The sequence below is a fragment of the Anas acuta genome, chromosome Z (assembly GCF_963932015.1).
Source record: "Anas acuta chromosome Z, bAnaAcu1.1, whole genome shotgun sequence".
Classification (NCBI taxonomy): Eukaryota; Metazoa; Chordata; class Aves; order Anseriformes; family Anatidae; genus Anas; species Anas acuta.
The window spans coordinates 49,842,061-49,856,360 of record NC_089017.1 but is presented as its reverse complement, the minus strand read 5'-3'; the positions used below and the strand labels follow the sequence as shown (position 1 = coordinate 49,856,360).

The 14,300-nt window shown below is 49.0% G+C and overlaps 1 protein-coding gene across 2 annotated transcripts; it reads left to right on the top strand.

Moving 5' to 3' along the window:
* The first annotated feature begins 4,101 nt into the window (after nucleotides 1-4,101).
* TRIM14 (tripartite motif containing 14) lies at nucleotides 4,102-13,791 on the top strand. Of its 2 annotated transcripts, XM_068666556.1 has the most exons (6): nucleotides 4,105-4,325; nucleotides 7,449-7,544; nucleotides 8,384-8,617; nucleotides 9,250-9,412; nucleotides 9,989-10,081; nucleotides 12,909-13,791. In XM_068666556.1, exons 1-6 carry the CDS (start codon nucleotides 4,161-4,163, stop codon nucleotides 13,442-13,444), a joined length of 1,287 nt encoding a protein of 428 aa, XP_068522657.1. In that variant the 5' UTR covers nucleotides 4,105-4,160; the 3' UTR covers nucleotides 13,445-13,791. The 2 variants fall into 2 exon arrangements, with proteins under 2 accessions (XP_068522659.1, XP_068522657.1); XM_068666558.1 differs by lacking the exon at nucleotides 8,384-8,617 and having other exon boundaries at nucleotides 4,102-4,325.
* Nucleotides 13,792-14,300: the final 509 nt, after the last annotated feature.

The window sequence follows — 14,300 nt, the reverse complement described above, 5'->3', positions numbered from 1 at the left end:
TCATACAGTGCATTTCTGCAAGGAAATCTGTCCACTTCTTCCTGCCCGGCTGATCTGAGGCTTCACTAACCACCATGAGCCCAGTTTTGCAGTCTTTGCAGGTAGGAGTAAAATAACGAGGAAAGCACTGATCAGAAGCTCCTGTGTCCTATCTCATCCCAGCAGATACTGAACACTTGGGAAAATAGGCTGAGCAGTTATGCTTCTGCTTGAGAAGTCTTGCACGTTCTGTGTCTTCAGTGTGTTTTTGCTGCCTTGGTCACCATTGTCAAAGCAGGATCATTTAGCAGCCTGTCTCAGGCAGTCGCAAAGCTGAACTCTGGGGACCTTGCAAGCTTTTACCAAGAATTTTCTCATCAAACCACAGCACTGATTGCCTGGTAACACTTCTGATCTCAAGTACTGATTTTGGCAGAGGTTTCTTGCTTCTAGCACCAGCCCACGTGCTGGCTTTCCGCCACTTTACCTTAACTTTCAGCTGGGGGGCAGCATTCAAGAATGCTATAAACTCGCAAGCAAACAAGTTTAACCCTCCCTTCTGCAGTTAGTTAAAAGCAGCTTTCTGGTTTCTGCCAGCATCAAGAGATGCAGTGGTACCATCACAGGGCAAAGAGTAAATTGCTGGTGCGTAGGAGGAAAGCGGAGAAAGAATTGGAGGAAAGACTGCCCTTCTGGTCCCACAGAGTTCATGCTCTCTTCTTGTGCAAAGTTCCTACTGAATTACATCAGGAAACCGCTTGAACAAAGAGCCCAGTCGTGCTTTTTGTGCATCTCCACAGAACAAGGAGGACTTACCATGCCATGCAAGTATGGCTATAGGACAGGGGTATCAGCAAGTACGTGAAGGTATTCCCTTCCTAGTAACTTGGAATGTATGGACTGGCTGAAACTCCTGAAAAAAAACAATTTCTTGAGCCTGAGCTCAGACACCAGCAGATCCATGTCTGCTGCCCCCAGACACTGGCTGTTCTGCCCATGTAAAGCAGGTTGCAGGGGCAGCAGGAGTTTGGCCACAGCCAGTCCCAGCCTGGAGAGCAGAGTTGCCCCCAGATCTTCCTTTCCTGACCGCCGTCTTCCCTTTGTGCCACAACATCTCACACTCAGCCTATATAGCAGCTGTCTTTGCTGATCCTGACCACTTCTTGTGAGTCTTCTGCCATCCTCAGTCGTTAGCTGGAAGGCCACGGGTTAAATATCAGAGGAAATGCTGCCACTCAGTCACTGTGCAAGGGCCACAGAGCAAGTTTGGTCTCCAGAGGAATGCACACTGAGCAGCGAGATGCCTGAGGCACTCAGTGCAGCGGGCAGGTGTGTGCAAAGGTGAAAAGTGTTTTCTAGCAGGAAAAATGCATGAAAGATCCTGGGAAGAGCAGGGGAAGCGATCCATAAGTGCCCTACACTTTATGTGGAGGCCAGACAGCCTGGAGGAGGATCCCACTGCCCTCACCGTGCAAGTGGCTGCAGGAGCACAACACCCAGAGGGTGCTGGAGGCGGGTGGGTTAGGCTGTGGCGGTTCTGAAACTGATGATGCCATCTACTGACGAGCACTTGATTTTACCACAAAACAGCCCGTTCAGTACAGCAGCGACAGGCAGCAGAGCTGCAGCAGGCCGGAGGTTTGGGCCTCAGCACTGGGCCTAACACGGGGCCTGCAGCCGTGTTAGGGTGAGATGTGAGGTAAAAATGCTTCAGCTGAGCCGGGGCTGTCTCGTGCTTTTCCTACACAGTATTAAGGAAGTTACTCGTTGCCTGTTACTCGGGCAAGGAGCACCTGCTGTGCAAGTGGCAGCGTTCAGCAAGCATGCGAAGAGCAGGCAAACAGCAGGGTGTCACGGATAAGCAAAGAGCAGAGGACACGGAGATTGCCCGTTCTTTAGAAAATCTCGGTTCCTGGTGAATGAATGCACATGGGTTTCAGTGCTACCTTTGCTGGGTTGGCCTAGGGCAGTGTTGTTCATACAGCAGTTAGCAGCATGGCAGACAAGCAAGGCAAAGAAACAGAAAGTGAAAATAAAATGCTATCATAAACACAGGCAGGGGGGAGGAGATAGGGAGGGGTGTTTTTCTTTCCCCTTATTGCTAGTTATAGGCCTGTCTGTAGGAAACAAAGCATCTGTGGCTGAAACACAATAAGGAAAAAGGAAACATAGAACAAAGCAAGGCCAGTACAAGAAGGGGACAGCAGGAAAATTAGCGCACGGGTAACAACACCAAACAGAAATGCTACAACTCCTCCCCCAGGAAGGGACAGGGCTTCTTCTTTCCAGCTTCCTTTCTGCCCTGGAACAAGATGGTGTGGTCCCTGGGATGGGCTTTCTGCGTCCTATGGTAGTTGTTAACAATCGCAGATAACAAGGGTCGTGGCAAAGGAAAACAACAGGTTGTTGTTTGCTTGTTTGTTTTTTGCTGGAAACTATGAAGAAGTATGGGAAATGGGGGCAGAAGGAGGATTTTACTCAGCCTTTTGCCCAAGTTCTCTTTAAAAACAAAACCCAGACAAGCCAAATCTGTGCTGTGAGGCAGGCTGGGCACGGCTGTAGGTCGCACATCCCCAAGCAGGGGACACAGCAGCTGCCTGAGCTGCTCTGCCTGCCCAGCCACAGCAAGGCCCCTCCTCTGCACACAGGAGGCTCCGGACGCAGTGTGGGGACCCTTCCCGACGGTGGCTGGTCCCCAGCCTCTACCCCTCCCTGGGCACATTCACTCTGTGCAGTGGGGGCTTCCTGTTGCTTGACATCTACAGATGCTGTGTAGCTGCCACTTCTCACTCGCCAGTGTCTCTGCCAAGGTGCAGAAAGAGCCCAGACCCTCACCAGAACCTGTGAATCGTACACAGAGACAGACATGTAATGCCCTCCCAGCCAAGCTGACGAGCAGCTGTTTGGATGCATGTTTGGAGCAGATGTTTGGATGTTTGGTAGGCCAGCAGGCGGACAGAGAGCCCCCTGCACTGCTCGGCACTGAGCAGTGCCATCAGATGCACAAAGTCCAGGCCGCAGCTGGGTGCTAGCACCGCTCCTGGGAATGTTTAATGTCCTTATCTGCAGACAGGGCAATGGGGTAGAACAAGCCCACGGTGACTGTGGATGGGAGGTGACAGCAGGCAGGGCTGCTCTGCAGAGGAACTGTGACAGGCTGGGGAAAGGCACCAGCGTGAATCCCACCAAGATCAAAGCAAAAGCCACATCTGGGGGCATCCCATGCATGAAGGAACCCCTCTGCAGCGGTTCAGGCTGGGCACCAGCAGGCTGGGGAGCAGCTGTGCTCCCCAAAGGGCCCAGGTCCGTGGGCTGAACACCTTCCCACAGTGTGTCCCTCTGGTGATGGGGACCAGCCACAAGCTGTGTGTTGGCCCTGCTGGGGGAGCCCTCCTGCAGAGGCCACTCAGAGAGTGGTGGGGGTGAAGCACAGCATGGCAAAGGAGACATGGGAGGAACTGGGCTTGTGCAGCCTTTGGAGGAGATCGCAAGGCTGTCTGTAACTCCCTTTTGGGAGGAGATAGGTGACGGGGCCACAGCTGTCCTTGGAAGTGCACAGTGAAATGGCATGGCACAGGGTGCAACGAGGAACATTTTGACTCGACACTAGGAAGTTTTCCCCATGGAGATGGTCAAACACTGCAGCACGGTCCCAAGGAGGCTGTGAAACCCTCACCCTTACTGCCTGAGGAACACCAGGCTCTGTCCCTTTTCTGTGTGGGATGGTGAGACCAGATGGTCCCAGATGCTGCTGTGAACCCTCACTGTCCTGCGACTCCTGTAAGGCTCTGAGCAAGGCTCCCTCAGTGAGAGTTTTTGTGAATCCCTGAGCATCCGTGCAGCTTTGTGGCATTCCCCTTGCTATCAGAGGGAGCTCAGCTCCCCACAGCCTCCTGCATCCACGCGTGCAGTGAAGCCACACAGGGAAATAAACCCTCATCGTCAGCCCCATCCTGTTTTCCACATCGCTTTCCCTCCGGGACATTGTTTGAGCCGCTCGGTTGGCTTTCGCTGGCAGAAACAACGGGCGGAAAACGCATAAAACAAACAAAACCGGGAGGGCAGCCGGCACCTCACTCAGCCCGGAGAAGGCTGAGCAACCCCGGGCCCGCCCCGCGGCCCGGCCCCATCCCGGCCCGGCCCCATCCCGTCCCCGTCCCCGTCCCCGTCCCCGTGCCGCCATGGCGCTGGGGGAGCCGCGGCGGGGCTGCGGGGCACACGCGGGGCGGCCGCTGGAGCTGCTCTGCGAGGACTGCGGCCGCTGTGTCTGCGCCCTCTGCCCCGCGCTGGGGCCGCACCGCGGGCACCGGGCATGCCTGCTGCACCATGCCGCCCGGCACCGGCAGGTGGGACGGGGAAAGGGAAGGGGAAAGGGACGGGGAAGGGAAGGGGAAAGGGAAAGGGAAGGGGAAAGGGAAGGGAAGGGAAGGGAAGGGAAGGGAAGGGAAGGGAAGGGAAGGGAAGGGAAGGGAAGGGAAGGGAAGGGAAGGGAAGGGAAGGGAAGGGAAGGGAAGGGAAGGGAAGGGAAGGGAAGGGAAGGGAAGGGAAGGGAAGGGAAGGGAAGGGAAGGGAAGGGAAGGGAAGGGAAGGGAAGGGAAAAGGGAAAAGGGAAAAGGGAAAAGGGAAAAGGGAAAAGGGAAAAAAAAGAAAGAAAAAGAAAGAAAAAGAAAGAAAAAGAAAGAAAAAGAAAGAAAAAGAAAGAAAAAGAAAGAAAAAGAAAGAAAAGGAAAAAAAGGGAAAAAAAAAAGAAAAAGAAAAAAAAAAGAAAAAAAAGAAAAAGAAAATTAAAAAAAAAAGAAAAAGGAGAAAAAAGAAAAAGGAAAAAAAAAAGAAAAGAAAAAGGAAAAAGGAAAAGAAAAAGGAAAAAAAAGAAACAAACAAAAAAAGAAAAATAAAAGGAAAAAAAAAGAAAAAGGAGAAAAAAGAAAAAGGAAAAAAAAAAAAGAAAAGAAAAAGGAAAAGGGAAAAAAAGAAAAAAGAAAAAAAAAGAAAAAGGAAAAAAGAAAAAGAAAAAGGAAGAAAAAATAAAAGGGAATTAAAAAGAAAAAGGAAGAAAAGGGAATGAGCACTTGTGTGCCTGCCTGGAGCTGGGAGACTCGTGAAAATCCCATCTTTGGCCGTGTCTGCAGCTGAGTGACCGGGCTCCTGCATCCAGGCAGCCCCTAAGGGAGCTGGAGCAGGGTGCACAGGGCGGGTGGCATAAGCTGTGCACAGCGCCTGCTGCAAGGATTGCCCTTGGGAGCAGCTTTCGGTTTCCTCCCTGCAGCCCGGAGCGCTGCTCGGCCTGGGGCTGGCACCGTGTTGCCTGTGGGGTGGGAGTGCTGGGTGATGGGTGATGCTGGCGGGGAAGGAAGGGGAAAGGGGGTATTTTGCTCTGTTCTCTTGGCTGGTCTTTGAGGAAGGCAGCAGGGTGCAAATTTTAGAATAAATGGGGGAAGGTTATCACCAGGCAGAGCTTGTGAATCTTTTAAGTGGTGCGTCAGGGTCAAGACTGGAAAATTGTGGCTGGAAGAGGTGTCATGCCCCAAGTTTCTTGGAGTTCCCTGTTCCATGCAAGAGAAACATCTGTCTGCTCACACATACGTGCCTGTGGCAAGGGGCTTCCAGACATGGACTCCCCAGCTTTTTCCTGCAGCCCATTTTGTCTCTCTCTCTCGTAACTGAGTGAAAAATTGCATGCGTCTCCAGAGGAGCCACATGTCAGCAACGCAAACCCACGTAGCCCACACAGAACCCCGAGGGCTCTGTTTATCCCCCCGGCAGAGTTTAAACGCAGTTAGAGCTGGGGATGTAGCAGTGAGTTCGCCCTTGTGCTTGGGTCCCAGCTGCAGGACGGGCACATCGACAGAGCTGCAGCTGCGGAGCTGGCCTGCCTGCCACAGCTGAGAGGCTGTGTGAACATCACCAGTGCATGGGGCTGCCTTGCCGTCGGGTATCACTGGTGCCAAGCTGTAAATATTTGTTGTTGCAGCCGCTGGCTGCAGCACTGCTGTAGTGTAGTGGGTGTTTCTGATTGCTCTTTCGCACGCCAGGAAGCACCCTGAAGGTTCAGTGGGTTTTGACCCTAGACAGAGCCCCCTGCTGATGGTCTGTGTGGAAGTGCTTGGTGACTGCCCCTCAGTGCTGAATGGATGAACATGCAGTCTTGATCTGAAAATACAGCAGGTTGACCTTCTCTGGTCACCCACCTAGCAGCTCTCTCAGCCCCCCTCCTCAGTAGGACCAGGGGAGAAAATAAGATTGATAAGCTCCTGGGGTGAAGCAAGGACAGGAATGGGGGATCACTCAGCAATTGCTGTTTACTTGGGGAAGGTTAACTTGATTTATTGCCAATTAAAAATAAAGTAGGATAGTAAAAAGCAAAAACAAAACCAGAAACAGCTTTAGCGCTTTCCCTAGTCTCCTCTGCCTTTTTCCCGTGCTCAACATCACTTCTTTGCTCTGCGCTCCTTATCCTCCTCCCCCCTGAGCAGTGCAGGGGAATGGGGAATGGGGCTGCGGGCAGTCCCTGACGCTTCGTCTCCAAAGCTTCAACCACTGCTCCCACACGGCTCCATACCATGGGGTCCATCCATCCATCCCCCAGGAGCAAACTGCTCCAGCACGGGTCCCCCACGGGTGGGGGCAGCTCCCCCCAGGCCCCCTGCTCCACGTGGGCTCCTCTCCACGGGCTGCAGCTCCGGCCCGGGGCCTGCTCCTGCGGGGGCTCTCCATGGGCCGCAGCCTCCTCCAGGCCACATCCACCTGCTCCAGCGGGGGCTCCTCCACCCATGGGGGGGCTGCAGCGTGGAGATCTGCTCCATGGGGGACCCATGGGCTGCAGGGGGACAGCCTGCTCCACCAGGGGCCTCTCCCTGCACAGCCTGCAGGGGAACTGCTGCTGCCTGCCTGCCTGCAGCACCTCCTCCTGCACTCACCTGGGGGCTACAGGGCTGTTCCCTCACACTTTCACAATCCTCTCTCCCAGTTGCTGTAGCACAGCAGTATTTTTTCCCTTCCTTCAGTCTGCTGTCCCAGAGGCCCACCCAGTGTTGCTCCCTGGCTCAGCTCTGGCCAGCAGCAGGTCCCTTTTGGAGCCGTCTGGAGCTGGCTGTGGTTGTGACATGGGGCAGCTGCTGGGCTCTGCACACAGAGGCCACCCCTGCAGATCCCCTGTTAACAAAACTTTTCCACATAGACCTAGTACACAATGCCATAGATTTCAAGATGAAAACGTTTTTTTCACCATTGGTTTCTCTGCTGCTTATGAAGGTGGCATAATGTGTACATCTGTATGTATCTTACCTTTTAACCACTGGGCAGCAGATGAAATGATGAAATATTTGTTTAATCTCCCTCCACTGGCCTTGCTGGACAGCCTTATAAACTGTTTCTGTAACATACTCACTGATAAGGAAAGAAAGTTGGTTTTTACAGATGTTGTGAAACAGTAATTTTATTTATTTATTCATTTATTTATTACTGTATAGGAACTCCTGACACTGTGTTTGAAGGATCTAGAAGAGAGAAAGGAACAAGAGGCTGGTAACAGAAGGTGTATAGAGCAAGCTGCTAATGATCTGAAGGTAAAGCACAGCTTCTTTCTCCCCTGGATGGTGGTTTTCCAAGGAGAGACATTTTCCTCTGTCTGTAGCTCTCCAGACCCAGATAGCTGTTGCTTCCCAGGAAAGGAATGCTTTTCGTGTGTACATTACAACATACTACTGTCAAAGGGAGAGAGGAAGGGAAAGAGTTTCTAAAGGCCTGGCCCTCATCCCCTGCTCAGCCAAAACCCTACAACTTATTTTATTCTGACTTTACTGATGGATGTTGCATTGCACAGAATTGCATTATTCAGTCTGACTGAATTCAGAGTGTAGCAAACAAGAAAAGCTCTATTAACTTCCCCCAAGAATGGGGAAGTGTGCTAAGTTCCACCTCATTTATAGAGCATTTTGCTCCAAGGAGCATCTCTGAACTTCTCTATTACAAAAATATCAGTAAAAGTTGGAGGAATCTCTGAAGAGCTTTGGACACTGTGGTTTGCTGTCGCTTCCTTTTGATGCTTTCTTTTCCCAGCAGCTCCCTGACCCTAACTTGCTTTAAAAAGGGGACAAAGCGTTGCTACCAAAGGACCAGGTCTGTTGCTTGTAGCAGTTGATACCCGGCCTGGTACCTGGCCTGGTTACATTACAGATGAAAACTGTGTTTTCCACATAAATAAGCATCACAGAATCTGCCCTCACGCTTTTCCATCCAGGAGACAAGCAGGAAGATCCTGACTGTGCTTGCCCTTAACTGGGTGAACACTCATTTCTAAAGAGATGCAGCAAATTGGTAAAATTCAACAGAAACATGTCATTGACAGCTGGAATGTTTATGGTCTGTTGAATCTGGGGCGGTCACTCTTCTGCTTCACCTTTAGGCACACGCTGCTATGACCAAAAAGCAGCTGTCAGACAGAATGACTGAGCTCCAGTTACTGCTTCGCGAGGAGGAGAGCCTGGCGAGAAATTTAATTGACGAAAAGACTCAGCAAGCCCTGGAAGCACATGCTCAGCAGATGGAGTCCTGTCAAGAAAAGCTTGCAGCCCTGGACACCTTTTCATATCGAATCAGAGAAATGCAGCAGAACAATGATATCATTCAGTTTCTGGAGGTGGTATTGTGTGGTCTCGTTCTGCCTCTTATCCTCATACTCCCTGGTTAGTCACTGCTCTAGTGTTTGGCCTCAGTAGACCCTTCTGTATGTAAGCAGCATCTTTCTCACTGATTTTTTTTTTCTTTTTGTTGTTATTTTGGTGACTGGTTTGTTTCCTGATTTTTGAGCTGTTAGGTGTTCATATCATGGAATTGACGTCAGGTCTGTATGAGAACCACATTAATTTTAAGCATACGTGAAATGAGCTAGGCCTGTCTCCTCATCCTTAAGGTTAATGCTGTATTGGGTCTTTCCTTACACAGTGTAACACAAACGTCTGAGGAAAGGCAGCCCTCTCCAGGAACCTAAGGAGGAAGGCTAAATTGGCTCATTCCTTTAATTGCAAAAGATGCCAGTCTTCCTGAGCTCATTTTACTGGAGTGCTTTTCTTCATGCCTACTGATAAATGTCAGCCTCTCTTTCCTCATGGGCTGTTAAACAGTCTGAGCACAGCAAGGGTTCCCTGTTACGGTCCTGATGTTCACCTAGTGATGGAGCTGTCCTTGCCCTCTGGTGTTTGGGAGCTGGTGGGAAGAGTCCATTCATGCCACTGTCCATACTAACTGGAGGATTTTCCTTCCTGCCCTCAGAAATCCATAGAAATCGAGAAGGAACTGCAGGAGTCAAAGAGCCAGCTCGAACAGTGTCACCCGATACCTCTCTCATTTGAGCATGTGCTCAACTACTACAAGCATCTCATGACAGGGCTTCAGTCCGTTCTACAGAAACCACTAGAGGTCCGGCTTAAAGAAGGTATTTGCAAGAGTGCTGTGAATTTTGCTTCCTCCTGGCCTCCTTCTAAATATAGTGAGGTCTGTAATTTTCTTTTACTAAGTAAACTGAGCTGGAGAAAGCAAGCATTTCAGGTATGTGTGCTGTTCTCTGGCAGCACTGGTGTTATGTTACTATAGTTGTGGTGATGTAGGAACACGTGAGGTTTCTCTTTCACCTGGTTCTCACCTGGTGTGTGGGGTGGTTTTGGAGGAATGGCAGGGGCTTGCCTAGGGTTGTGCTGGGTTGTGAAGTCCCGTGGCATCACTGGGATCTAGCATCTCCGTGCTATCCAAAGAGCTTAAAGTAGAAAGTTTGCAGAGTGAGTGTCTTTTTTCCAATAAAAGTAGTACAGATTGTCCCATGAGGTTGGCATATAGGGTGACCGTATACCTTACTCAGGATGTGGGTAGAATTCACAGCAAAGAGATAAAACCCAAATAAACGGTCTTACAAAATCCCCCCTGTTGTTTTATTTTATTTTTAAAATCTTGAGAGTAGAGCATTTTTCTTCCACTGATAGACTTACCTAAACTGTCCCTTTTGATTTCTGCCCAGACGTTTTCAGCAGCCTGAATGCTACCACAAAGAAGGAGCCTGGAACAATGCTGAAAACCATGTCTCCTGTTGATCGGTTGCTTTTCTTAAAACGTAAGTATGGTTGCACAAAAGCTAGAAGCACTCCAAACACTCGTGGCTTAATCACTGAAGCAGTCAATGAATGTGTGCTACCACCTGTTCATTATCTTGAACAGGTCTCTTAAGAGGGTTCCTGCTGTTTGGGAGGAGCAAATTCTTAGCCCTGCTTGAGAGCCAGTACCCTTTTCTCTACCTCAAGTTGGGAAAGGAATTTTAGTTTCTGCCTGTGAAGTCTTGATCCTTTGTTTTTATTCGAAACTGGCAGTGTGTGAGTCAGTTAATGGATAATTTATTTTTTTTAAAGACATTCATGGAGGGTTGGACCAGATGATCGTGGAGGTCTTTTCCAACCTTAACGATTCTGTGATTCTATGTAGTGTGTCTAGGGACAATCCCCAGGTCATCATTTCCTCTGGTATTGGTAGGGAAGATGTATAGCAAATTGTTTCACCTCCCTGATGGAAAGCTAATGAACATTTCCAGCGGCCTGCAGCAGATGAGTGCTGTGGCTGTTCTTAATCCAAAAGCTGTCAGGTTCCCTGTTAACATGGCATCTGCTGGCTGTGATGGCAGTAGGTCCTTCCACGCTTGCATCATCTCTGCGCTGCAGGATCCAGACTGAGTCATTCACTTTGTAACCATAACTTGATCTTTTTAGGGTGCTAGGACAGGTAGTACGCGTCAATGAGCTCTAGCCAGAAAGAGAGCACTGCAGAAGCTTTTGTCTGGCTGTGAAGTGGGCTCTCAGTCTTCACGAATGCCAGTCTTTATCCATCTCCTTCAGGCTGTCCCCTGATGGATTCATAGAGAAAGTACTCCATTTGTTTCACATGTGAGCAGACATCTCTCTAAGGGCCAAAAAGACTATATCTCAACTCTTAAACCTAAAAATAACAAACCTCACTAAGATGCTGGATGCAGCTGCTCATAGTCCAGCAAAATTGTCAAGCCTTAGTGATAAATGAGTATTTGGAGTTAAAGTCACTTAGATATTCTACTACTTGGGAAACATGGCACGTCCTCCAGTAATCCAAACAACTCCAGCTGTTTTGCATTATTTTTCTAGCCAAATTCACATCCATGCTCTCATATACTGGCATCCAGATGCCATTCAGTTCTTGGTTTTGTTTATTTGTTTGTTTGTTTGTTGGTGGTGGTTTTTTTTTTAAGCAACAGACATATTTGCATTTTAGTAGCAATTTATTTATTAGGAACGCGTTTTGTGAAAACCTAGGTTTTCAGGCAAATTTGACAGACTTGACACCAACAATTTGCACAGCTTTTCAAGTACTTTCTCGAAGAGAAGCAGACACTGAAGCTAGGCCTTTAAAATCATCCCTACTTTCAAGTGACACTTTCAGTCTCTTTTGGACCCAGTGTCTTACGTGTCCTGTACAAACAGCATCCCCACCATTTACCTCTTGGAAGGTGACTTGAAGCCAAGACCCAAAGGCAGCCAGAGAGACGTTGACAAGAGAGGATCCTGCAGCACGCTGTTTTTACCTTTCTAATTCCTGTTTTCCTGTCTTTTGTCACCAACTGTACATGCAGGTGGGTGTGAGTGTTTGCAGCGTTCCCCCACCTAAAACACCTACGCAGACTGCATGAAAGCCAGCGCTGGCTTTTCTGACTGGTGCTGCACCCCTAAAGTGCAGTGGAGGTCACTACAGTAGGATGTTGCATGTGCGAGACCTATCCCTGTGGTGGTTGGTGTGCTTTTGGAAGTTTCAACTTGGTGTCTACAGTCATAATACCAGAATTAAAATTACGAAAGTTTTATTTTTGTTTAGAAAATGGCAGTGCTTCTGTTAGCAGTGCTGTTTCCCTCTCCCTTTTATTGCAGCAAACAGGTACAGTTCGAAGGGGGTAGAATTACCAGCAGCGGGCTCTCTAGCACCTTCACATGCATTTTACACTTCAGCAACCCTTTCTGTATGCCTTTGCCCCAGAAACTGCTTTGTTTCTGATAGCCAGGTGTGTGCAGCTCAGACCAAGACAGTCTGCTAGCAAGGCTATGTATAAAACAGCAGCGACTGGTGCACCACTGGTTCCTGAATGTTAAATATAGCTGATGTTAGGGGCCATGGCAAGGCAAGGGAGGCGTGGAGTGCAGCTGCATCTTTTAGTCACAACTCGTGTAGTGCTTACTTGTCTTTCTGAAACACTATGGATGGGTATAGAGGTCTTTTTCTGGCTTTGTGATTTCCAGTCCTGTAGCAGCTGCTTCATGGTGAAAATATTCTGAGCTGCTGCTGAGTAAGACAGTGATTTCTAGGGTATAGTTCCAGACTGTGGTTTTTCTTCTGTAAGTTGCAGGCTAGGTGACAGTTTAGTGCTGTAAGTCCCCTGGGAGCTGGTGGGTTGTTCCTTTGCTACATACGTGCTGCTGAGCTGTGGTGCCTCTGTGAAACCAACTCAGCTCATTTTTCAAATGTGATCTCACTGAAATGAGGTCTCACAGCCAAAGAGTCTGCTCCGGTGCTCTCTAAAAACCTTAGGCTGTCATCACACTACCGGTTTCTAACTATTCCACTTAAAAGTAGAAGCTCTGTGTTTATTCCCTAGCTAGCTGTGTTCTTCTTACCATTTGTTAAACACACATAACACTGTTTTACATATTTGTCTTTTACTGACCTGCTTTAAAGCCTTTGCAACTTTGAACCATCAGTGCATGTTGATAGTGCAGCGTTTTCCAATTAAAATATGACTGTTTCCTTCCAAAACTGCAGTTTCCAAGCCACTGCCTGGCTGTGGGCTCTTTTGCAGGCTTTGTGTAATTTTGGGCTTCTTTGATGGATCACGATAAATGCAGCATGTACATTTTTGGTTTTGATTGCAGATGCAAGATCGCCAACCTGGGAATACGACAGCCTTCATCCGAGGCTGAAGTTGTCTGACGACCGTCTAGTTGTAAGCTGCAACTGGAGGAGGGTATTTTACCCCTGTGGCCCCCAGCGATTCGATAAATTGTGGCAGGTGCTAAGCAGGGATGGGTTCCTCTCCGGGAGCCATTACTGGGAAGTCGACCTCCTTCAGGCTGGAACTGGGTGGTGGATCGGCGCAGCCTACCCGTCCATCGGCAGGAAGGGAGACTCTGAAACCTGCCGCCTGGGCTGGAATCGAGCATCGTGGTGCATCAAAAGGTTTGATTTCGAATACTGGGCATTCCACAAGGGGGAGAGGATCCCTCTCACAGTAGAAGATGACCCTGACCGCGTTGGTGTTTTTCTGGATTACGAGGCAGGGATCCTTTCCTTCTACAACGTTACAGATGGCATGGCTCACCTGCACACCTTCCGCTGCAAGTTCACAGAGCCAGTGTACCCAGCCTTGAGGCTCTGGGAGGGGTCCATTGGCACATGCAAGCTGACATAAAGAACGAAGTAAAAACAAGGCTGTAACTCATGGTTTTGGTATGAAAGCCACTTTATAGTAGTGATCTACATGAATTACTCTGTGTCCTACAGAAGAGTCAACTGTGATGCTTTTAGAAGGCAACGGTGAAGTTGAAGAAAACCAATTGTGTTTAATGTCTGCGTGTTTTAAATGGGGGAAGTTGATCTGTCATTTATAAATGATGTCAATATACCGCCTAAAGTGCCATACATTATATTTTTTGTACTTGATTCAAATTTGCAAAATGGAAAAATGGAAAAAAATTTGCAAAACTGTGGTTAGAACCTGGAAAAAAGTTTATTACAACTCGTATTTGAGCCTGGTAATTGTTGTCTTTTTGATTTGATTTGGATAATGATTTATTATTCTTCCCAGGCTCAAAGAGTCACAGGGAACAGTGTTCAATCCCGCTGGCAGCTGGTCACCAGTGGCTTCCACTAGGGCACTATTCTGGGGACAGTTTTCTTTAACATTTTTGCCAATGACCTGTGCAAATGACCACGTGCAACCTCATTAAGTTTGCAGGTGATCCCAAGTTAGGCAGGAATGTTGATCTGCTTGAGGGTGGGAAGGCTTTTCCTGGGAGCAGCCTGCCCAGTGAAGTGGCGGAGTCCCCATCCCTAGAGGTATTTAACAGATGTGGCTTAGAGATAGGACTTCATATGTCAAGTGGATGGTTGGACTTGATGATCTTGAAGGTCTCCTCCAAGCTAGATGATTCTATGATAAATTACAGTCCTAGAAATCTGTGGAGCCTGCATTGCCCCCATTCCCTAGAACCAGCTGTACCGCCCCACTGAAGGAGCACTGCCCCTCAAAGCAAGCAAGGTAATCT